The following is a 24,208-nucleotide window of genomic DNA, read 5'->3' on the forward strand; positions in this document are numbered from 1 at the left end:
ATCCCTGCTATCAAAATTCCTGTATATCATTGACAAAACCCCATGAGTTGTCCTGGCAGCCTATCTGCACTTCTCAGAGAACTTCATGTTTGACTGCACAATTAGTATTAGTAATGGCCACATGGTGCAAGGAAGCCTATGGCTTATTCTGCACCAGTTAAAAAATAAATAATAAAATAAAAAAAACAAAAATAAATAAAATAATAAGAATAAAAAAAATAAGAAAAAAAATAAAAATAATAATTAATAAGAGAAAAGGAAATGGACAAGCTACGCTTTCCCTCCTCCCAAAGGTAATTATCCAGATTTGAATTTCCCCAAACTGTCACCCTCTACCACCCACGTAGGTAACTTATTCCTAACTTGCTGGCTAAAATAAAACTTCCTGCAATCCAGTCTAAACATCTCCCCCCCGTAACTTGAAATTATGGCCCCTAGTTCTAGAATCATTTATAACCATGAAAATTTCATCCTCATTCATTTTACTTATGCCTCTCAGAGCCTCCTCTATCAAGTCTCCTCTTCTAAGGTGCCTAGTTTCCAAGCTGTGCAACCCACATATTCGAAGTCTTTCCTCATACGGATGCCCTTTTGCTGATCTCACCAGGAGAGTTACCAGTCTTTGGACCCTTTCAAGAAGCATTATGTCTTTCTTTAGGTGTGGTCTCCCTACTTGAACACAATATTCCAAGTGTAGTTGAACCCCCAGGTCCTCTTCATTTTCCACTACCTGAGTGTCGAAAATGATATATAACATCTGAAATTGGAATATCATATGGTAGTTGTCAAATCATTATCTCTGGCATTTAATGCAATTACTTTGTTCCTAAGTTTTTAATAAAATATATGAAAACAACTGAATATTCTAAGAATTAGTTGAAATGTCATTGTGATTCAGAGTTTCTAAAGAACAAGAGATGGAACATGATGTATTTATAATCTATATACACAATGTCTGTAGATCATAAATACATCACGTTGAGCATGGAAATCTAGGGAGAGGGAAAAAAAAAAAAACCGGATTGCCAGGTCTAAAGGTAAAATTATCTTAGAATTATTTTTTTTGATTATGAAAGCATAAATCCATTATGAACTTATGCTAGGAAGTCATACTCTTAATAAGACTGTACTTAAAAATCTAAGCATTTAGACATACTGCAAAGGAAGTCCTGATCTGTGGATAGCATACAATTAGAAATTACTCTTTGATAATGATCCTATTCATTATGTTCACTGTGCAAAAATTTCTGAGTACTTTTTCAAACACTAATTGTATTACAAAATCTTCCTTGTTCACCTGACCTTTTGCAATGTGATTTTTATTTTTTTCCCTTCCCAAACTGAATAATTCATTCAAGGGATGACAATTTCTAGTGAGGCAGAAATTACAGCGGCTACAATAATTTTCAAAACTTTCAAAAATGTACTTTAAAGCAGCTTTTTTTTTTTTCCCCAGTCCAGCAATATCCTCTAACACCTATTTAATTATTTACGAATTTCATGAACTCAGGATTTCTATTCCATGGAACTTTTTCCATCTGTGACCCATTCACAGACAACTGAAACTAACAGTGGTGGTCTCTTCCTTTGATTTTCAGAGCTATTTTTATGCTACCACTTATTAAAAGCATGTCTACTATTAGTTGGAAATCAAGTTAAGAGATGGCAGTGTGTACTGAAAGATTAAGACAACTCATTCATTAATGAACATGTTAATATGTCCATTAATGCACACATTATTTAAAATGTAGTTGAAACACCTTGTAAAACATGTGTGAACACAAGTATGTGCACATGCATGGACACACGTGCATGCACACCTACCATGGAAATGGATAAACTGTTGGAACCATACTTATTGAACTGCATTTTACTGAATTAAAATTATTTTAATTCAGTAAAATACAGTGCTATTAAAATAACAATATTAAAGTTTGGTAATGAAGAGTGAAATTTAAAGGAATTTGTAATTAATCCTGATACTCAACTTAAATCTCTAAAATAAATTGCTTTGGTTAATAACACAGTACTAACCCGGTGACGGTTTTTGCACTTTATCAAGATGTTCTTCATCCTCCATTACAGCATTCTCTGGAACATCTGCTAACTTCCCAGAAGGAGGTTTTATAAGGCCACATTTCTGTGTAGAATCTAAATGACAATAAAATTCTATATGCAATTACCTATGAAAATCATGATATACTGAGTTACTTAATTGCAATAATGGAACAAATAATAATGGAACTTGAATCTTCTTAACATCCATAAAAGTGCCCTCTGAATTTTAAACTAGTCCTAAAAAAGAATAAATGTTACTGAAGTATGTTTTACTGATTTAAGGATATTATTAAAGCCAATATAAAATCTAAAAGAAAACTGGTGCCACACTGCAGTATATCATCATTAATTTGAAGTTTAACTGACCAAAATATGTTAGTTTTTATTTAAAAGGATTTGAAGTATTAATCAATCAAAATTTTCAGTCAGATAGTCTTATACTGGACAGAATTTTTATAATTCTCTCATTTAAAATATCTTTTAGTTTTGTTGTGGTAGATGCTTTTGAATCATAATAGATTAACAAATTAATGAGAAAGATAACAACTGTACTGGAAAAATTCAATTGTTTGTTTGTTTTTTTTTGTACATAACAAAGATGGTTTAAGTTTAATTTTTGCCACCATAACGGCTATGTCAGTTGATGTATACAGGCTGTAGATTAAAATAATGCTCTTTTGTCTGTTATGTATAATCTTATGTACCTGCTAAGGAGAGTATTCATGTTTTGGGATATTACGTCCTCTGTGATATTTTTAATCCATGCAAGAAAAAAAGTGACATCTTTCTTTTAGCATATACAGCTTTTTTTTTAAATACATGCTATATAAACTGGTCATTAAATTTGGAGTTACTTTAGAACAGGGGCAGCCAACTTAATTTGTGATGCGATCTACTTTTTTTTTTTTTATTCAAAATGTGCTGCAATCTACTGTCTCAAGAATTTCATTGCACATGGTTAAAAAAGTTAATCAACACATTGAAAAATGTTGTTTATAAATTTTAAAATTAAATACAATTCAGAATTTATTTTAAATTCACACGTATTTGAAATTTTAATTTATGAGAAGTTTGTGTTCATGTCATCTGCTAAGCTTTCAAAATCGGGGATATACTGTGATAAGACCAATTGTAAAGAATCTTCTGTATACAAGTCCGTAGGAGCAGAGCGATTCTTCGTCTTTGTTTGCTTCAAATAAAAGGCCAATTCACATAGATATATGGAACCAAAACACAGGAATTTAAAAGTTCACTGGATTTTTTTTTTTTTTTTTTTTTTTTTTCACATTTGGCTACTTTTCTTGGCAAACATATTTCCAAAAGTCTTTTTTCTGATGATCTGGCTTTTAGGAAGATATCGTTTTGCAATGTAATAATTTCATTTTCATGTAATATTTTCTCCATGTAAAAAATCTCAGATTTTTTTTTGCAGTTTGTTTGGTATCTAAGTCGACATTAAATGGATAAGAAATATATTGAACAATGTCATCAATTGTTTTAAAATCACTGAATCTGGTTTCAAAATCGTCCACAACATTCTCAATTTCAGAAACATATTTCTCACTATTAAATTCAAAAACAGGATATTTTTGCAAAATGATCTTGCATATTTGCAAAATGATGGATTTTTTCCCCCTTTGAGATTCTTAGCCATTGCCAAAAATTCATATTTATATGCAGAAATACTACTAATCATGTTACCCACATTTTTATTTTTTCCTTGTAATTCCAAATTCAGATCACTTAATTTACTGGTAAAATATGCCAAAAAAGCCAGATCCCACAACCACTCCATATCTTGTAGCTGCTGATAATTGTCTCCCCAAAAAAGTCATCTTCCTCAACAAATTTTTTAATTTCATTCAGCAAATTTCAAAATCTAGACTTACTCCGACTCAGCTGGGTAAAATCAGATCTGGTTCATTTACATAGAGTAGCATTTTGAAAAGTCTCCTTTGAAGAGATTGCCCTCTGATGGAATTCACGATTTTGACAGCTATGTTCATAACACTTTTAGTATTTAATCTTTTGCTGGTTAACACTTGGTGGATGATACAGTGGTAACTCAAAAAATCTGAGAATTCATCATCCTTTTGGCACAATGCGATGAATTCGGTAAGATGCCCAGTCATTGCTTTAGCTCCATCTGGACCTCTAATTCTTTCTTTTAACGAAATTATATCCAGCAGTTCTTCTCTAGTGGCAGAATCATCAAAACCAATACGAACAAAAACGAGCAATTGGGCTGTATCACTGACGTCTGTAGATTCATCCAGCTGTAAAGAAAAGGACACACAATTAGCAATATGAGAGCGGAATTGTTCGCTCACATTTTTACTCATTTTTTCAATGCGGCGCATCACAGAATTGAGATAATTGCAGATCTTGAAGAGCACTTTTAATTTCATTTTTGTTCTTAAAATTTTCAAAAAAAGAATCTTATTTCTAAAAATGCATCTTTGATGAATTGACCATCAGAAAATAGTTTGCATTTTTTTGCAAGAAGATGACTCACTTTAAATGATGCTACAATTATTGCTTTAGATTGTAAATTAGGTGCCACAAAGAAATTTTGTTGCGCGAATAATCTGAATTTAAGTTATTTTAATTTATTTTTTCTAAGGTCACTATTAGGCGGAAAATCCAATTGGTATTTACCATGGAGTACGTTGAAGATCCACGGAAGAATTGCAAATCAAACAACATTTTTCTTTTATCGTTAAAAAAAAGTATTCTTCCTATTCGATTTCATCCAATTCGATGAAAAAGATACTTTTTACTCTCTTTCGTAGTATTCATTTTAAATCAAATCAAATTAACGTATAAGTACTGTCCAGTTATTAATATTAAATAAGCTATATAAGAATTCAACACCTACACATGCTCTCCACAACATAACTGGGTGAATTTTCACTAGACAAGCCTAGCGGCTGCGAGGTGACAAGAGTAGTCATGTCGTTCAACAGATCTTAATAAGCACTTTCAGTGGTGTGCATAATTGTTGAGGAGGCTTCCATCCTGCAGTGGGTTGATAATGGCTGAACTTTACTTTTTTATTTATTATTATTATTAGCCGTATGGTGCAAGAAAGCCTGAGGCTTCTGCTGCACCAGCCAAAAAAAAAAAAAAAAAAAATTCTGAATTACCATGAGAGAGCGAGAACAAGGGTCAGAAATAGAAGGGAATCACCAAGAAAGAGAAGAAATATGATAACCAGCTCAGGACCATGGGTGTGCCAAGCCCATATTCACCAGATGTGAGCCCCTGGGGATATTTTTTATATATATTTAAAATTCGTCATGATTGACCGAAATTAAAACCGTGATCGACTTGTTGCCCACCCCTGGTTTAGAAAAACTGTGAATCAAGACAGAAAATCCCAACCATGTTGGCACACAGCTGTAACAGTGTATGTTTCATTACATTTCACCTTGGTTGTATGGAATTAAATGGTTTTTGAACGTATAAAAATGCATGGTGTACAGAAGAGATTAACCACTGAAGCTGCTTGAAAGGAAAAGATTACAAGCAACCACACCCTAATATGAATAAAGCATAAAAGAACAGACACCAATTTGCAATATGTTAGAATTGTCCATTTTGAGCACAAAGGTATTGTGATAAAATTTTTATATTTATCATCCCTTTAACTTGGCTCAGCAGAGTAGCATCAAAAACAAGAGACTCCTAAAGCCGATTTCATGTTTAATCTCTCCTGTAAAGTGACTTAATTTACATTAAAAAAAAAACCCCCTCAAAACCAAGGTAAAATTTCATAACTGTATAATCTAATTTACATTTTCCAGCTATATCACGGATTGGACATATTCTACCCGTTTATTCATGGCTATAATAATGCCAAACTTAAATCAACGGTTTACACAAGCACCCTAGACTACCTTATATAGTCTATATTTTGCAAGAGCAGCTCACACTAAGTTATAAAGTTTTGTGAATAACCGATATTGCTAGGAGAGAGGAATATCATCCTTTTTTGCATGGGTTACAAAGTATTAAACAGAAAATAATATCCCAACATACAGAGACTCTCCTTCAGCAGGTATCTGTAGTGCATTTTGCATGAGATTTTGGATTCATGATTCTGCATGAGACTCTGGAGAAGGTGAGCAGAAATATAAAAGTGACACATTTTCATTGTATTATAATGACATTTGGAAGTCTCTTTAAATTAGACAAGTTATTAAAAAATCATGATACCCAATTCAGACTGAATTTCACTGTAAGTGTATTTCAAATTATCTGCACTAAAATGCATATAAAACCCTTATCGTTAGTTGAGGAATGGTAGCAACTTGGAAACATATCACACCTTGAATAATCTGATAGTGAATTAATAAAGATATACCTATTGTAACTTTTGTTAAATAAATAAATTCTTTATTGCTAATAAGTACAGGACATGTATTAGAGACAATAATACTCAACACGGTGACATGGCCAGGAGTTTTACATTATAAATGAAATTAATTGGCAAAAGGGAAAAAAAAAAAAAATACTGTTACATGGAAATTATGAGTTACAAACATGTAAATTATAATAATGAAAAATGAGGACTAAACGTCATATGGAGGAAATTATCCTAGTTCCACAGATGGAATCCACTCGAGGAGCATGTGACGGTATTTGTAGTCGGTAGCTAATTTCTGAAGGTCGACTCCAAGACGGAGCAGTGCCTGAATTTTGGGGAGTGCCTGGGCAGGTAGGAACCGACTACACAGTTTCAACCGGTTGTATTTGAGGATTAGTGTGGGCTCTGACCTCAAGGATGGCGTAGGATTGTGCCACTGACAGAAATCCCAGATGTTTGGGGCGTTTATTACTCCTGTGTACATTTTTACTGAAGTCATTAAACGCCTGCTGTCAATTAACCTCGGGAGCCTGGGTACATTTAGCTGCTCAGCCATGTCAGTTGTTCTCAATTGAGGGGGTCGGCGATGCTTATTTGTGGCCCATTTCAGGGTCCAGTATTCACACGAGAACACCGGTTTTTGAAGTGAAGGCAACACAGATGCCCAAATTTCAGCAGTGTATAAAATAGCCGGATAAACAGTGGCTTGAAGATATCTGGTAGTGGTTGGAATGAAGTACGTGTTGTTTCGCTTTCCAGCGTAGGGTGTTAAAATGCTTCCGGAGGTATTCTGTGTGATCATTAAATTTCAGCTTCGGATCAAAATAGACCCCGAGATCTTTATGGCTCAAGTGGTTGTCTACCTTAAAGATTAATAAAAAATACACATTCTTATACCAAGTGATAATGTAGTACAAATTTTATTAAAAACACCTCAATACAATGTTTTGAGACAACACTATTCCTCATCATCATGCTTTGAATTTCTTTGTTTCTGAGTTGTATGAATGAGGAAGCATCAGATGAAATTCTGGGAGATGCTTCTGTTTTCTTTGTCATCTGGAAATTAATTATTTTGTCATGGAATAAGCTGAGATAGGAATGATAAAAGGTTATGCTTTTTTATGGTAGTAACCCTAAATAATCAAATAAAAAATGCCCCACCCCCTTTTTTATATTCATCTGTGAGGAAGAGCCAGTAAAAAGAATCTTGGTGCTGTTGAAATCCCAGAATACTCTGCAATCTACAGTGCATACAGCAGTTTCCAATTTGTTAGATCTGATGAATGAATGTTCTTTTTTTGTGCTCTTTTATGCATTTTAATAGCCTGAGGATTTGTCAATATCTAATAAGTAACAGGAACACTAAGACATATAGTGGACCTCTTTGGGTTGCCTTTGGTTTGTCCATTTGTTTGTACCATGTGCTTCAACAACTATGTCTGCATAGATATTGGAGATGTTATAGGTTTTGGCTTCCTTTGCCATCTTATCGCTGATGCCCAGGATGTATGGAATGATGATACTATCTCCCTTTGCTTTGAATCTTACTAAGGGGAGCATGCTGGAAGTTGTGGATTGCGTTTGATGATGATTCTGACCACTAGTTCTTCAGAATATATTTTAGTAGTATGGTTTTGATGATGTTTATAAGTTATTGGTGACAGACTGCTTTATCATAAACTTTTAGTGGTCTTAGAACATATGATCCAATGATCCTTATCTGTTTGTGTCAGCCGATCTCCGGCACCTGGAAGCTTCTGCATGTGTGGGGCCTGACAATCAGACAGTCTGGTCTTGAAACAGCTTTTCAATCATTAAAGTATGTATTGAAGTGTTCTCAATAAAATTCTTAATATGTTATTAGGTGCTAAAATATGTTTAAAGTTTGTGATGAAAGGGATAAAGCTTATTGGATAATATACTGATGCCATTAGGTTTCTGAATAATTAATGCTTTACTCAAAATATAAAACTTTGTTGGGGGGGGGGGATGAAACACCACTTATTCCGTATAAATGACAGACTATTTTAAAATTTTCCTTGCCCAACGAACACCAGAAATTTATGTCTGTAGCCATTAAAATGCTTCATTTACTTAATACTGAGTTGATTGCATGGGATCTAATTGACCCCCCCCCACATGATTTTTATGCTTTTCATGCTCGTTAACCACCCTATCGATTCAACTGAAACTTTCCCTACCTTCACAGAAAAGTGAATGTTTTAATTTCAGTATCACGATTTCAAGAAATCTGTTAACTGAAGAACAAACAAGAAGCCATGCAGGAGAGCATGCCATTAGGTACCCAAGTAAGAGGTGGTATGTTTTCTGAGAGAGAAGAAAAAAAAAAAAAAAAAAACATTTGTTGTAAAATAGTTTCATTCAACTTCTAAATTGTGATGTGCATACAGTTTTTACTGAAAAAGCACTGAAACATTTTGTTGATTTACTGCATAACATGAGACCTTACCGCATTTCAAACTCAGCTAGTTCATTATATCCTTGGTTTGTTTGATTGCATCTCCCCCTTTATATTTTCATAATACCATCTTGAATTTGTATATGTTCTGATAACAAAATTTCAAAGAGTTATCTATTGATACTTCTAATATAAACTACTAAAAACTGTGAATTAAGTTTTAACTGTGAATTGCTACCATCCTCGTGAAAAATAAATTATAACTTAATAAACTTATGTTGTGTGTGCCCACACATACAAAAGTGCACATTATTCATGAATTATTTTGAAAAAGATATGGTTATAGTTATTGCTGGACATTTATTTGATTGTTAGATAACTATTTTACTAATGAAAAATTAACTTTTGGCAATAGTAATATAAACTGCCAAAATTATATAAATATCTTATCAGTTCTACTGTGTGCAAAAAAAAAAAAAAAGTCCATGCTATTCAACAGATTTTTTTTTTTTTTTTTTTTTTAGTTTATTATTATAACATCTTTCATTGATATACATTTGACCTAATAATAAAATTAAGGAAAAATTTTCTGTTGGCAGTTGGATTAAAAACTTACAAAAAAAAAAAAAAAAAAAAAATTCAGAAATCTTTTAGATCACTTTCATTATTTACAAGGAAAAATAACAAATTCCCCTGTACAAAATGGATAACTCAGACTTTTTTTTTTTTTTTTGAAAAGCATATTACTATATGTATACAAGGGGGTATATTTGATACCTTTGCAAAGGTATCAAATAGTTTATACCCTGACCTAGATAAAACATCAGCAGGAAGATGCTATTTTTAATATAAGCTGTCTACACATTCAATAACTAACTTGTGAAATCTCATTCCAGTAGGTGATCGTACACCACAGGTGGAGCCTGGAATCTGAGGAAGGATGCTATGGTTGACAAAGTGGAGTATCAAGCAATGGTCATTGCAAGGCAAGAAAGCTCAGGAAATTGACGAAGAAATGCAAGCTGCGTATGGGCAGAATTGTTCATCCTATGACACTGTAAAAAAGTGTAAACGGGAGTTGCAGTGCGGTTGTACAAATGTCTTTGACAAGCCAAGAGAAGGAAGTCCATCAACATCCACAGACAGTGCAATGGTTGCAAAGGTTGAACAGCTGGTGCTGAGTGACAGACGTGTGACAATTCATTTCATCGCAAATGAAGTGGAAATTAGTTAAGGGTCTGCCCACAGCATTTTACATGACCATCTGCACATGTCTAAGGTCTCCTCACAATGGATTCCAAGATTGCTGACACCTTTGCAGAAGCAATGCCAAATGCATTGTTCTCGCTAACTATTGAATTTGTGTAATACAGATGTTGAGAACTTTTGATTGTTTGGTGACAAATGACGAATGCTGGGTGTACCAGTATGATCCAGAGACTAAAGACATGTCAAAGTAGTGGAAGCACACCTCCTCCCCACCTCCCAAAAAAGCAAAGACCACTTCATCTGTGAAGAAGGTGATGTTGTCCATGTTTTGGGACAGAAAAGGGGTAGGTTATCCTGACAGATTACCTACCTCATGGTTCCACATGTATGGAGGAGAATACTACAGAAATCTTTTGAAAAAGTTACATGATACTTTGAAGGTGAAAAGGTGTGGAATGTTAACCATATGTGTTCATCTTCTGTCAGACAACGCACCGGCTCACACAGCCATTGCTACCACCAACTTTGTTGCCCAGTAAGGCTTCGAACTATTGCAGCACTCACCCTATTCTCCTGAACTAGCACTGTCAGACTTCTTGTTTCAAGAAAGGAAGAAACCAGTGAGTGGACGGCGCTTTGATTTGTCTCAGGAAGTCATCAATGAAGTGGAATCGTGGTTTCAGGCAAAAAGTGTGGACTTCTATGATCAAGGCATTAAACAACTGATCCATAGATGGGAGATGTGTTACTACACATGGAGAGTGCATAAAAAAAAAGGATTAAAATTCCTGTGAAGTTTCACCTTTCTAGAGCTATTATTTCTAGGGTAAGGGTAAGAATGTTTTGATATCCCCCCCCATATAATATCACCCTTTCTTCAGCATTGTTCCCTTGATATAGTAAAAGAACTTTAAATGGCCTAAAACAGAAAATGTTGCATGCACCTTGCATTGCACAAGAAAGGAAAAAGGTATGTGCCATGCTTAAACTATTTTATTCAATCTGCATTGTTAAGGCACCATTCCTGGCATGTATTTAATCTGGTAGCACATTTTTAGTGTCATAAACTAGACAGTATTACTAAGTTGGGGGGGGGGGGGATGAAGGCTTAAGAAATTTCACAAATGGCAATGCACTATAGTTTTTAATTTTTTTTTTTTTTTTGGTAGTTGTTGGCGCATCGGCTTCTGTGGCCATAATGCACCTCCCAAGGTTTTTGCAGTACTTTGATCCAAGCCCGAGGCGGGATTCGAACCCGCGACCTTTGGGTTGCTAGGCAGGTACTTTACCCACCCAGCTAGCCCGGTCGGCGGTATAGTATAGTTTTTAAAATTAGAGTTGAATACTTATCAAAAGTAGTGTTTAACTGGAAGTTTTACTTCCATACACTGCTTAATTATAAATTATTCACTCAGACAAAATACAGCATTCACAGCTTGGCATACATTCACAAATAGAAACTATTCGCCAGCTAACGAGTGACCATTAAGCTTTGAATCAGCTGTCCTGGAGGTATCTCAGATTTTTAAACATACAGTGCATTTACCTTTTCTGGTGATGTTACACTCTTAAGAAGATATTAGCAACTTACACAGAATCATGGATGATGGTGTTTTGTAGAATAAACATAAGCTCAAGTCTCAGAAATTGAAAACTCAGCCTCAGTCTTTGCTGGGATAAAAGACTCCCTATGATCAAGACTGAATGCAGTATTGCACATGATTTTGTTTAATAAAAGACAAATCTTTTATAAATTTCATGAAAATTTTCAATTAGCAAGCTAGCTGACTGTCACAATATAACATAGGCTTTGGAAGGAAATGGTGATATTACACGTAACAATTCAGAAGACCAATAATTTATTCAGTCCTAATGCTGGCTTGGAAGAACTGTTTTACCAGATGTAAATCAAAAAACAGGAAGAAAAAGTACACAACTCTTGTGTGAACTGAATACAAAAAGGTTGACAACACTGTATAGCAATAAATCACACATACTACTATACAACATGTGATAATTTTCTAGATTCACTTACCTACACATAAAATATAATTCAGTTGTTGAATACTTATTACCAATTCTATCCTCCCAAAAAATTTCAAAATATAACTGTTAGAGGATAAACTATCTATAAAATATATCTTTTAATTATATTTTTCATAGTTTTGAAACAGATTGCCACAGATAGCTAAAATGTGCCAAATTATTAATTGATATGTATTCACACACGAAATTTGTGGTTTCATGAAAACGTAGACTGTATTTTGTGCATATTGTTCTTCTGGGACATGAATTATAATAAACTAATATAAGAACTCTCTCTCTCTCTCCTTACCTTTGTTTAGTTCTATGAGTGGCTTTCTGCTGATGGTAGAAAAATCCGTAGTAGAAGCCATACTCTTAGCATCAAATCGAGGAGCCATTGTGAGACATGAGGTAGGAAGACGAGTTGGCACATAACCTTGAAAGTTATAATGAGTAATTAATAACTTCTACTACTAATATATATATATTATTTTTATTTTTTTTAAATTTATTTTATTTAGTGTAAAACTATAATGAAGCTCAAATTCATTATTTTTTAAAACATCCATCTGGGTGGTGTGGGGTATTGCATTACACTCATTTTATGAAATGTAACACTGGAGAAATTCACAGTGACTGCTTCACAACATGAGATCATCACCTTTATAGAAAGAGTTTAGACTAGAAAGTCACTTAAAAATAAGTGACTACGTGCCATGATTTGTTTTCAAGCATCCTCACAGACATCTTTCTGCGAAGGCTGCACACTAACAAAACTGACAATTTGATAAAATCTTTTCACACAAAAAATTCACTGCTCAGTATTGCACCCCATCTTGCTCATAAAATTTTTCCCTGTTAGGACTCATTACTAATTGATAAAAAAAAAAAAAAAAAAAAAAACTTCACGTGACTGAATGGTACCAAACTCACTAATGCTAGCCTAACACATACACACAAAGAAAAAAAAATTAGCATTTTGTTTGTATTTCTACACTAAAAATCAACATCGTAATGACCTGCCATGGGAATATCGGGATCATGAAGGAGTGGAGAATCATTAAACAAGATGTGTCACATAACAGAACTGAAATTATGCAAAATGATTAAGATACTGATGTGCTATAAAACCGCTAACAACAAGAGGAACTGGGAAAATGTTTAAAACCATTTTATACTTATTAAACAATTCACCAGTTTTTTTTATGGGCAGCCTTCAATTTTGTCTCATGTTCCCATCACAAACAATTCATGGAGTAAAAGATACTAAACCCTTATATCCAATAAAATTTGAGCTAAACAGCTTCAGGTAACAGAATTTATATAACTTTATAATTCTACATTAAAACTTGTACTATTAGTGCAAACACACAGTTTGCTCAAAATTGCAATCCTGTATTGCAAAGCAAATCATTATAAATTGTCTTACACTATGAATAAATAGCACTGTTCCCAAATGAGAAGAATACTGCTATTTATTCATGAAAACCATTACCACAGGGATATCCAATCCAACCTTTTTTAAAATGAATTCCCACATAGAGAAATTGTGTGTGCTATTATCCTTAATCTTGTGCTCTTAGTTGCCATTTTCAATACATATTATTGCAAATACAATTGCAATATCTATAGGAAAAGGTCAAAACAGAAACTGCTGAAGGTCCTGGGCTGCATGGGTTGTCATTGCAAGCAGGCTGCAAACCACAAGACTAGTTCTTACTCCTAATTATGCATTTTTCAAAATAGAATAGAATAATAATATTGCTAAATTCTGAAGAAGATACATGAAACATGAGAAAGCAATACAGAAAGATTGAACATTATTAAAAATGATATTTTCAAAAGTCAGCGGGAAGCTAAATTTTGTGAAATGTAGTTTTAAACTTTGGCAATGCATAACGCTTAAAGGCTGCCTACATGGCCACACAATGTGAAGGAGTGTGGCAGCAAGTCACCCACAGGTTGGTCATCCCCCCCTGCATTATCAGGTGGCTGTTTCAGTGACAATCAGTAGAAAATTAAATTCTATTCTACCCTTCCCCAGTGCTCTTTAACAACTAATCCAAGCCAAACATGCTCCCTGAAACATTCTTAAACCTGTAACATCATTTCTCATGCACAACATTCTCTACAATCTGAACATCTACACCACTCCAATCCTCTGCAGCCACAAGATCCTTAATTGTGCACAACCTCTACCTTGGCAGTTGCACACGTTGCATCTGACAGGCCTGCAGAATGTTCAAGTTCTGTTTTATTGGCAGCAGTTGTGCCACTGCTTGTTGCACATAATCTGAAGGTGCCTAACTTTGCTTTTTAAGCATTATTTTGTATTTTATAAGTGTTCCCTCCAAAGACTTGTGCCACCACAAAACAAAAGCACATATTCTTGCAGGTAAAAAGTCTTGCATCTTGAAGTCCCTTATCTCTTCTCTCCAATATCCTTTTTCAGAGTTCTGAATTAGCCTGTACAAGCAATTCTCTCTCTCTCTCTCTTCTCTCTCTCTCTCTCTCTCTCTCTCTCTCTCTCTCTCTCTCAGTGGGTTTTCACTGCCATTTTGTGATTGCTACTCTGATTTTCGGCCACACAATGTGTTTGTGTGGCTGAATTTGTAGTTAAGTTCGCTTTAAAATGTTTCTTCAGTTTCAATAAGATGATTTAGACAAAGTGAGATGATCTCTGAGTGTTTATTCTTTTGGTAAGATAGCCCCTTAAAACAACCCCACTCAAAAAGACATTTTAAGGACTGTCTCTGCACTTTCCTACAGACAGCACAATTATATTTTCCCTGATCTCTATGAATGTATTGAAAACCAAACTAGGTGCAGAATGTTATAGACAGAGATAATAGCATAGGAAATTTATCTTAACACAGGAGAATTCATTAAAAAAATAAAAAGAAAAAAAGTGGAATACTTCTTTGCAGCTCACATATAAAAAACAAATTGTGGTATAATTATTTCAAAAGCTACTTGAACACAGTTATTCTAAGCATTAGATAATTCCTAGTTACTGTTGAGAAATTATTTTGAATAAAATTTTGAACATTGCAAAATTTGATAGTCAAAATTGTGGACAGGTTTGCTTCAAGTTGAAAACTTTGACACTCTGGAATCCATAATTTTGTTAATCAATCTTAAATAAGCAATCAATGCACTTGGAGAGGTCCAGTAACTCCCTACCATCCCTTGAATACAAAGTTTTAGCTTTCCCTTTAGTCCTTTGAATGTATATACCTTTTACTTAATTAAACAGGGATTACCTTGATTTCTTTTATAGGGAAGCTTCTATCCAACTCTTCAGGTCCAACACAAAATGATTAAAAGGATATTAATTTCATCTTGATGTGTTCCACACCAGTAGAGTAAATGCAAATTAATAGTCCAGGATCGATGTCGAGACCCAACCCAACCCCAAAACCACCAACCGCAACACAGCCATCAGCATCGGAAAACATCATGTCTAATACTAAAATGGTTTAAAATTATTAAAATTACGTGATGGCATATTTTTCTCCTGAAGTTGGACAAAACTTTTCATTGATATGTGTTCACAGGTTGGAATAACACTAAAAGACACATCGGTGTGTCTGGTTTAAAAAGAATATCTTAATCGTTATGGTCCATGTGCTAATGATACCTGTGAACACGTATCAACGAAAAGTTCCGTTCAACTTCAGGAGGAAAATATGCCATCACATAATTTTAATAATTTTAAACCATTTTAGTATTAGAGACAATGTTTTCCGATGCTGATGGCTGTTGCGGTTGTATTAATTTGTGTTCACTCTACCGGTATGGAACACATCAAGACGAAGTTAATAGCCTTTTAATCATTTTATGTGTTGGACCTGGAGAGTTGGATAGAAGCTTCCCTATAAAAGAAATCAAGGTAATTCCTGTTTAATTACGTAATAACTAACAGAACATAGGAGATATTGAGCATCTAATAGCTCTTATTACCTTGGGTATAAACCTTTTACACAAAATTTTATTTTAAACTTGCTTGAATCTCTACACAAAAAGCTTTATACTTACTGTTAACAAGAAAGGTGTCATGCATTATTTGATCCATTGTTGGACGCTGACTTGGGTCTGGTCGTAGCAATTTCTGAATAAGTGCTCTTGCTGAAGGACTTATTCGAGAAGGAATCTGGTATTCGTTCCTCTTAATCCGTAAATAGGTGTCTTTTAAGCAGGTAGTTTCAAAGGGAGGCTTACCAACCAATAATGTGTATCTACAATTTAAAAAAAAAATTAAAAGGGCTTATTTCATTTGAAATCAATAATTTTGTGGGTATGCTTGTGTGCATGCAAACACCCACACCACACTTGTGCACAAAGATATTGGAATGTTTTTATGGGATATTTACAAGTTTGAGGTAAATTTAAATAAAACCTTTAAAGTTAAAAGGTTTTTCAAAAGAGAGTGCACACACACGCACGCACACACACACACACACACACACACACACACACACACACACACACACACACACACACACACAGTTTCAGAAATGGTCAATAATTTAAAGGTGAAAAATACAAACTAAAATAAGCAAAAAGAACATCAGGCCACAAATAAACTGTTTTTGAGATAATGCACATTTTCTGTTAAGATCCACCACTGACTATGGGAGAACTAGTTTAACAAAAAGCTGTGAATCCTTTGCTAAGGGTGGTTTTATTAAACATAAGATAATACATTTTTAATTTTTGGTTTCAACACCACAGAATTTTACTGATGTTACAAAAGGTGTTCAAAATGCTGTCCTTGCATCCATATGCAGCTTTGTAGTCTTCTTTGCATTGAGTTGTGAATCCTCTCAGGCATTCCCGGGTCATTTCTGATTTGCTGAAAGGCTCCTTCAACCCGGCACTGCAATTCCTCAACTGTGTTAATGTCAGAAGCGTACACCAAGCTTTTTACATGACCCCAGATACAAAAATCCATAGGATTTAAGTCTGGTGATCTGGGAGGCCACATTACAGGCCCATCCCTACCTATTCACTGTTGACCATACCTTCTAGTTAGATACCAAGTCACAACTCGAGCAAAATGTGCCGGTGCACCATCATGCATAAACCAAATGTTCTGGCATTGCTGAAGTGGAACATTATCATCAAGGAGGTCCAGAAGAACATTCTGCAGGAACTGCTCTCCTGTTAGCCTGCTTGGCAGAAAGTGTGGTCCAATTAGACTGTCTCCTAGTAGTCCTGCCCAGACATTCAACAAGAAATGTTGCTGATGTTGTGACTCGTGAATTGCATTAGGATTTTTGTCGGACCAAACGTGACAGTTATGAAAATTAAAAATACTCTCACACGTAAACCCAGCTTCATCAGTGAACAAAATATTGTTTAAAAATTGGGGGTTCAGGACACACTGTTGTTGCATCCCCTCGAAGGAAGAGGCTTATTCTGGGGGCGAACCCAGTTCTGTCCGAAATCAATCAAGTCTGAAGATAAAATTGGACAATAAGATTCGTTTCACCAAGAAGACCTGGACAATATTTAGAGTTTTTGTAGAGTAAAGGTCTGTTTTTGATGTTATGGATGAGTTGCTAGTGTAAATTTTATGCGTTTTTTTTTTAAATTAATTTATATATTTTTTAATTAATTTATATATTTTATGTTTTTACAATGTTGTATTTATTTATTTATTTTATTAAAGATGTAAGATACTCAGTTGAGAGTTGTTAGGTGGATTTGAACTTATGTTCTGGGATGCCACCTTTAGTTTTAATAAAAATAAAAATAATAAAATAAAATATCTAACAATGTTTCCTAGAAAGAACTTTGAATACTTGGAATATTCTTTCTAACAACCTTTCCTCAACATCAGGTGTTATGCTTCTGGGCCTACCTGCTCGTACTCCAAGTGCAAAGCACCCATGTTCTCTAAGGCATTGATGTACCCTGATGAATGTGCGTCTGTTGGGCTGTCTTCGGCCAGGAAATGCTTCTTGGTACAAACGTGCAGCCTTAAATGCACTGCCGTTGGCTTTACCATACACAAAGTCCATGTTTGCATACTCTTGGTTGCTGTAACCTCTTTCCCTGTTGACTATCCTTTGACAAGTACTAGTATGCCTGCTATATCTCAGAGCATTGAAAGAGAGGAAAGGGAGAGAATGAGCATAGCTTAACCTAAACAAACAAGTCAGTGGTGGATCCCAACTAGACATGTGCAATATCTCGAAAACAATTCACTTAGCTATTTACTAGGCTTTTTGCATATTGTAGTCTGTACAGTTCACCTTTAAATTATTGACCATCACTTTTGAAACACCCTGTATATATGCACTCCCTCAAATGTGTATATATTTGAGGTTGATTTGATTTGGTAGTTGTTGGCGCATCGGCTTCTGTGGCCATATTGCACCTGCCAAGGTTTTTGCAGTACTTTGATCCAAGCCCGAGGCGGGAATCGAACCCGCGACCTTTGGGTTGCCAGGCAGGTACTTTACCCACACGGCTAGCCCGGTCGGCTATATATTTGAGGAAGTGCATCCAATGTGTCAATCTTTGGAACATTGAGAAACAACATTTGAAATCAACATTTTAAAAATTCTTAAATAATGGTTAAAAAGTAAAAGTTTGGAATTTATTGCTAAAAGTGTATACAGTCAGTCCTCGTATAACACGTGTTTACATTACTTCTTAGACTATTTAATCGTCTATGATCGGATTCGATCATAGACAATTTATAAATAGGGGAACGATATCGTATATAACAAGAACCAAATACGCTTATGCACGATTCGCCTTGTGTTTACAAGAAATGGCAGTCGAACATAGAATCACCCCACCTGAATGCAATATGATAGGAATGAGGAGAAGATTCTGAAAATGTATTTGTTTTTCATATCAGTGAAGGGTAAACACATTTCACCATAAGAACGTAAAAACCCACACAATTCCAGCTATCATTATCGCAAATGCAATTAGATTGAGTTTACTACCAGATTATAACAGATTTCACTAGCAGAAATGCAACTGGAAACTATTTTTATTGTTTTATGGTAGTAAAAACCCCCAGAAATGTGCTTTAGTAAAAATGTGAGCTAGTGAGGCAGAGACACTGTGAAATAGTGTCTCTGCCTTTACAGTGTTGGTTATTCAGTTGCTACACAAGCGCAGCTTTGTTTATGTGTATCTAGTGTGCCTCCTCATTTTGTAATTGTGCCTTATTCCCTAAAAATAAGTAAAATTCTTAAAAGGTGTGAAGAGGAAGCGTCCTGGTGAAGACACTACAGATTCAGAGAGAAAAAGAAAAGCAATATCAATAAACAGAGGCGGACTGGGTCAAAAATTCTTACCCGGGAAAATTTGCAGCAGCCTCATACTAGCGTTTATGGCCAAAATTACACCAGCCTCCATAGTCTTCTGGCCTCCGGCCCACCGGGGTCTCCGGTAAGGCTTATGGCCAGTCCGCCTCTGTCGATAGAAAAAAAAATATATATGAAATCGTGAAACGCTTTGAGCGAAATGAACGAACATGTGATATTGCATGTGCTAAAGGCCTAAATGAGGCAACGCCGAGAAATAGAAAACTTTCATAGCAGGAACAACTCAGTGTGTTTTTTTTTGGCTGATGTTATAAAAGCTTGCTACCTTGCATCATGTGCCTTTGCTAATGCTAAAAATCCATTAGATCAAGACACAAAGAATTGAAAGAGATGGAATGGTTGTCATCTGTTTGGATAGAAAATAAAACAAAGAACAAGTTTGCTTTACGATAGAAGCAAAAGCATTAGCAATATTTTATTACAATTATTTGTGTTTGGTAATGCTTTGGTTACAAATGTGTGTTCAATCTTAGGTGGTCAGCACCTAACCCCATTTTTCCCATAGGGCCTGTTGTTTATATTGCACGAAGGTTTCTAGGAACACAACTATAGTTCTATACGAGGACTGACTGTACTTACTTTTGGGGTGAGATGTAAATCGGAAAAAATCTCAATTTTATCATAAGTTTATTTCATGTATATAAACTAACTTCAACAGAAGAAAAGAACAAATAAAACTTGAACATGCCATGTGACATGTCTATAAATAAAAAACAAGAATTTGTACAAATAGCAGAGATCATTCAGTGTGCTCATATTGAACAGTTATTAATTTAATGTGTCTTTACTTTCACAGCACTCATTTACTGACCACTTAAGAATGACTGCTCATATGTGTTAGTACAGTACAGGGTTGTTAAAATTAAAGTATCCCTATGTAGAGGGCTCTGGAGCAAGCCCTAAGGCTCATGCTGAAGAGAAATTTGGACAACAGGTACAATAAAGAATGCACTCGCCATTTATTGGAAAAACAAAATTAGTTACAAAAATTGTCACTGTATTGTGCATAAATATCTTAGTTACGATTATGCAAATAACATAAGTTATTTGCATAATCATACGTTATTGCCACATTGCCAGTTCTAGTGTACTGAAAAAAGCAAAGCAGTCTCTTCAAAATCATACAGTAGATGTTTGCCTGCACTACAGCAGCAATGCCAACAGCATTGTACGAAAAGGTGCTATAAGTGAAGTTGTACTATCAAAACAGCAACAATGCAGCTGTGGCTATCAGAGAATTCTGACGTCAGAAGCGCATAAGGGTGGACATATGACTGTGCTGTCCACAAATTTATTGCAAAATTTGAGGCAACAGGACATCTTGATGTTCAACCAGGTAGAGGGTTGAAAACGAGTGGACTCCTCTGTGTTGATGATGTGGCTATGGCTGTCGTGGATTTATCAAGTCAATTTCCATGTGGTAGCGCAAGTGTGCCAGCTGTTTCTCATGAAGTGGACATGTCATATTCTACTGTAAGGCTAGTAATGCATCAGATGTTGCAGTATTATCCTTACAAGATGCATATGATAGCATCATGATGCAGATATTCGTTTCACATGTGCACTTCAGTTTCTGGCGCAAATGACAGTAGATATCACTTCGCCATGGAACATCCTTTGGAGTGATGAAGCCCACTTCTGCCTAAATGGACAAGTGAATACGCACAACTGTCACATATCGGAAACAGAAAACCCTTGAATTATCCAAGAGGTCCCGTTGCATTCTCCAAAAGTGACAGTGCGGTGTGGATTTAGGGCCACATTCATGGTTGGGCCATATTTTTTTCAACAGGTAACACCAACTGGACCCCCGCACCTGTTCAGTTACTGGACAGCAATATTATGAAATGTTGGAAAATTTCGCAATACAAGAGCTGCAACAACGTGGGTGCCTTCAGGATACCATATTCATGCAAGATAGTGTGCCACCCCACATCCACAGTTGTGTCCAAAGATCGCTAAGGCAGCACTTTACAGACAAACGGGTCATCAGCCGTTGTTTCCAGACATCTTGGCCACCCCGATCACTGGACCTCAACCCCATGCGACTTCTGGTTGTGGGGATTTTTGAAGAACCAGGTGTATTCGGAAGGATATTAAACTCTGGCAGATCTGAAGGACAGCATTAGACGTCATGTGCTGGCTATTTCAGTTTACATGTTACGTTCTGCTGTAGAAAATGCTTTTCTTCGAATGGAAACTACTGTTGACCAAAATGAAGGACACACTGAACAATTGTAGCACTGTTCAAGTGATTTGTATTGCCACAGCGCCATATAGTGACAAATTCTGTAACTAATATTTTTTCCCAATAAATGGCAAGCACATTCTTTATTGTACCTGTTGCCAAATTTCTCTTCAGTATGAGCCTTAGAACTTGCTCCAGAGCCCTCTACATAAAGATACTTTAATTTTAACAAACCTCTACTTAAGGTACCTTTTGAAAGCTTATATGCTTCAGAGGCAACGAACATTTTAACTTCAGGGGTCATTTACCTGGCTTTCATTTTAGCCTTTAGTATGTATGTTGTGTTCTATTTTGGATATCCTTAACAGATGTTAAATTTTCCAGATATTAAATTTTTTTTTCTTTCTTTTATACTTTTAGCCCAAACGGAGATAAAGGGGCCAAAACATCAGCTGCCCCACCTGTAATTTTACCTTGAACTTAAATATCCATTAATAAACATACTGACATTTTCACATACAGTGGAGTGTTCTCATTTACTTTCTGAATACTTGCATATTGCTTTTTATTACTTTTTGTTAAGTTTTTGTGTTTTTGTTAAGCTGAACCAGCCAGCACAATTGGTCATGCACCTGTATTATCTCACTCCAGTGGTATAGAATTGGGTCAGGCTAGCACTAAAAACTACCAGGTAGCGATGTATCACTATATCACATGTACTATGTGCTAAGGTTGGTATCTTTGTTCACAGGATGAATTTGTGAAAAAAAAAAAAAAAAAAACCTCATGCTTTCATATTGTTCAGAAGATGTCCAAAGTTGTACATTGTAAAGTCACCTTCCAATGCATGCACTGCTTTCCAACTGAACTTTTATTATTATTAGGAAGGATTACCACAATGGGATACAACTTGGAATCAACTTGATTACTGCTTTCTGTCGCAATTGAAAATGGCATATCTTTCAGAGCCATCACTAACTCTTCCTTCTCTATCAGTGCAATTTTACTAACAATACCTGCTGTTTTTGCTCTTTCAACAGCAGATGTTCTGCAACGTTTCAAATGAGCAGGAAAATAAAGCTAGGTAATAAGCCTAAATAACTTCAAGGGTTGTGCCAAGTTATTAAACTATAGAAGAATACTTAGTCTTAACTAAGTCTATAGTAATGTCAGAAGTACTGTCAATAAGATGGTTGAATTCAAATTCCTGGTTAGGATGACTAATGCCAACATAACAGGGCTAACAGAAAGATAGTGCTACCTAGAAATTGGGGATGACTAGCTCCCCTATGGTATGTATAATGTATTTAGGAAAGACAGAAGGGGTGGTGGGGTCATATATCTTATCAAAAGCAGCCTAAACATGCAAAGAGCTTTTGCTGAGTCAGAAGTTACATCTGCCAAGATAGAATCTGTGTGGTGTGAGTTAGTTGGAAGCAAAGGTATAATGAGAGTGGGAGTAATCTACAGGCAAGAAGGTTGTGAACATTATGGTGAGAGTCTCTGCAACTAATGTTTTACTGATGAACTGAATAGGTACTTTTCATTGGTCCTTACTGATAAAAGACCCTTCGTGCTGAGAAGAGGCTGTGTGAGTGATACTGAGCCATATGAAATTAGTGATTTTTAAACTGCAGGTGACTTTTTATTATAAAAAATTTGGAGCATAAAGGCAAGTAATACTCCTTAAGTTGATGGCATATATCCAGTAATTTTTAGGAAGGCTGCCAGAGAGTGTATTGAACCAGTGAGGTTAATTAGGTGGGCATCTTTGGACTCAAGAGAGATTCCGTTGGATTGGTGAAGTGCCAACATATTGCCAATACATAAAGGTGGTACTAAGAGCAAAGTCAGTAACTGCAGACTGGTTAGACTGACTTCAGCTGTTGGGAAAACCTTAGAGGTAATGATAAAGAGAGCAATCCAGGGATATTTAGATAGAAATGGCATTTTTAAGGGGCACACAACATGGTTTTGTTAAGGGAAAAATCACATTTAATTACCCTGTCAGCTATCCTGACATATTTTATTTGGATTTTAGCAAAGCATTTTACTCTGTCCATCATGAGAGGTTATTGTATAAGCTGGAACATATTGTGATTACTGAAAAGATTCTAAGATGGACTGTAGGGCAGAAGGTAGAGTGTTGAGATTAATGGATATTCTTCAGATTGGTTAATGTGAGAAGTGGGGTTCCCCAAATATTGATTTTCGGACCATTTTTGTTTCTCATTTTCACGAACAACATTGACGAAGGGATAGAAGGCATGATGTCAAAATTTACAGATGACAAAGGTTGGAGCATTGTTAATGATCAGTGCTCCTTCGGGATGACTTGAGCAGGCTTCAAGAATGGCGAGAAAAGTGACAGCTAAGTTTTAATGCAGCAAGTTTTAAATGCAAGAAGTCTTACACTTGGGGAATAGTAACCCCAAAATAAATTAAGCGCTTAGTGGGGGTTAATTAAAAACAAATGAAGAAAGGGATCTGGGAGTTAAAATATGGGCAGATATGAAGTTTTCTGAACAGTGTAAATAGGCAGCCAGAAAAGGCCATGGTATCCTATCGATGATTTACTGAACGCT

At 35.4% G+C, this 24,208-nt stretch overlaps 1 protein-coding gene across 1 annotated transcript in view; it reads right to left on the reverse strand.

Moving 5' to 3' along the window:
• polo (Serine/threonine-protein kinase polo) overlaps window positions 1–24,208 on the reverse strand; it is a 39,492-nt gene that overhangs the window by 5,732 nt on the left and 9,552 nt on the right. Inside the window, exons 3-5 of the mRNA XM_090373803.1 lie at window positions 16,122–16,321; window positions 12,394–12,519; window positions 2,035–2,151 (exon numbers count right to left, since the gene is read on the reverse strand). Of these exons, the coding sequence (XP_090229929.1) occupies window positions 2,035–2,151; window positions 12,394–12,519; window positions 16,122–16,321 (443 nt within the window). The remainder of the gene's footprint in view (window positions 1–2,034; window positions 2,152–12,393; window positions 12,520–16,121; window positions 16,322–24,208) is intronic.

Source organism: Mastigoproctus giganteus, chromosome 5 (assembly GCF_048544385.1).
Source record: "Mastigoproctus giganteus isolate SK-2022 chromosome 5, ASM4854438v1, whole genome shotgun sequence".
Lineage (NCBI taxonomy): Eukaryota > Metazoa > Arthropoda > Arachnida > Uropygi > Thelyphonidae > Mastigoproctus > Mastigoproctus giganteus.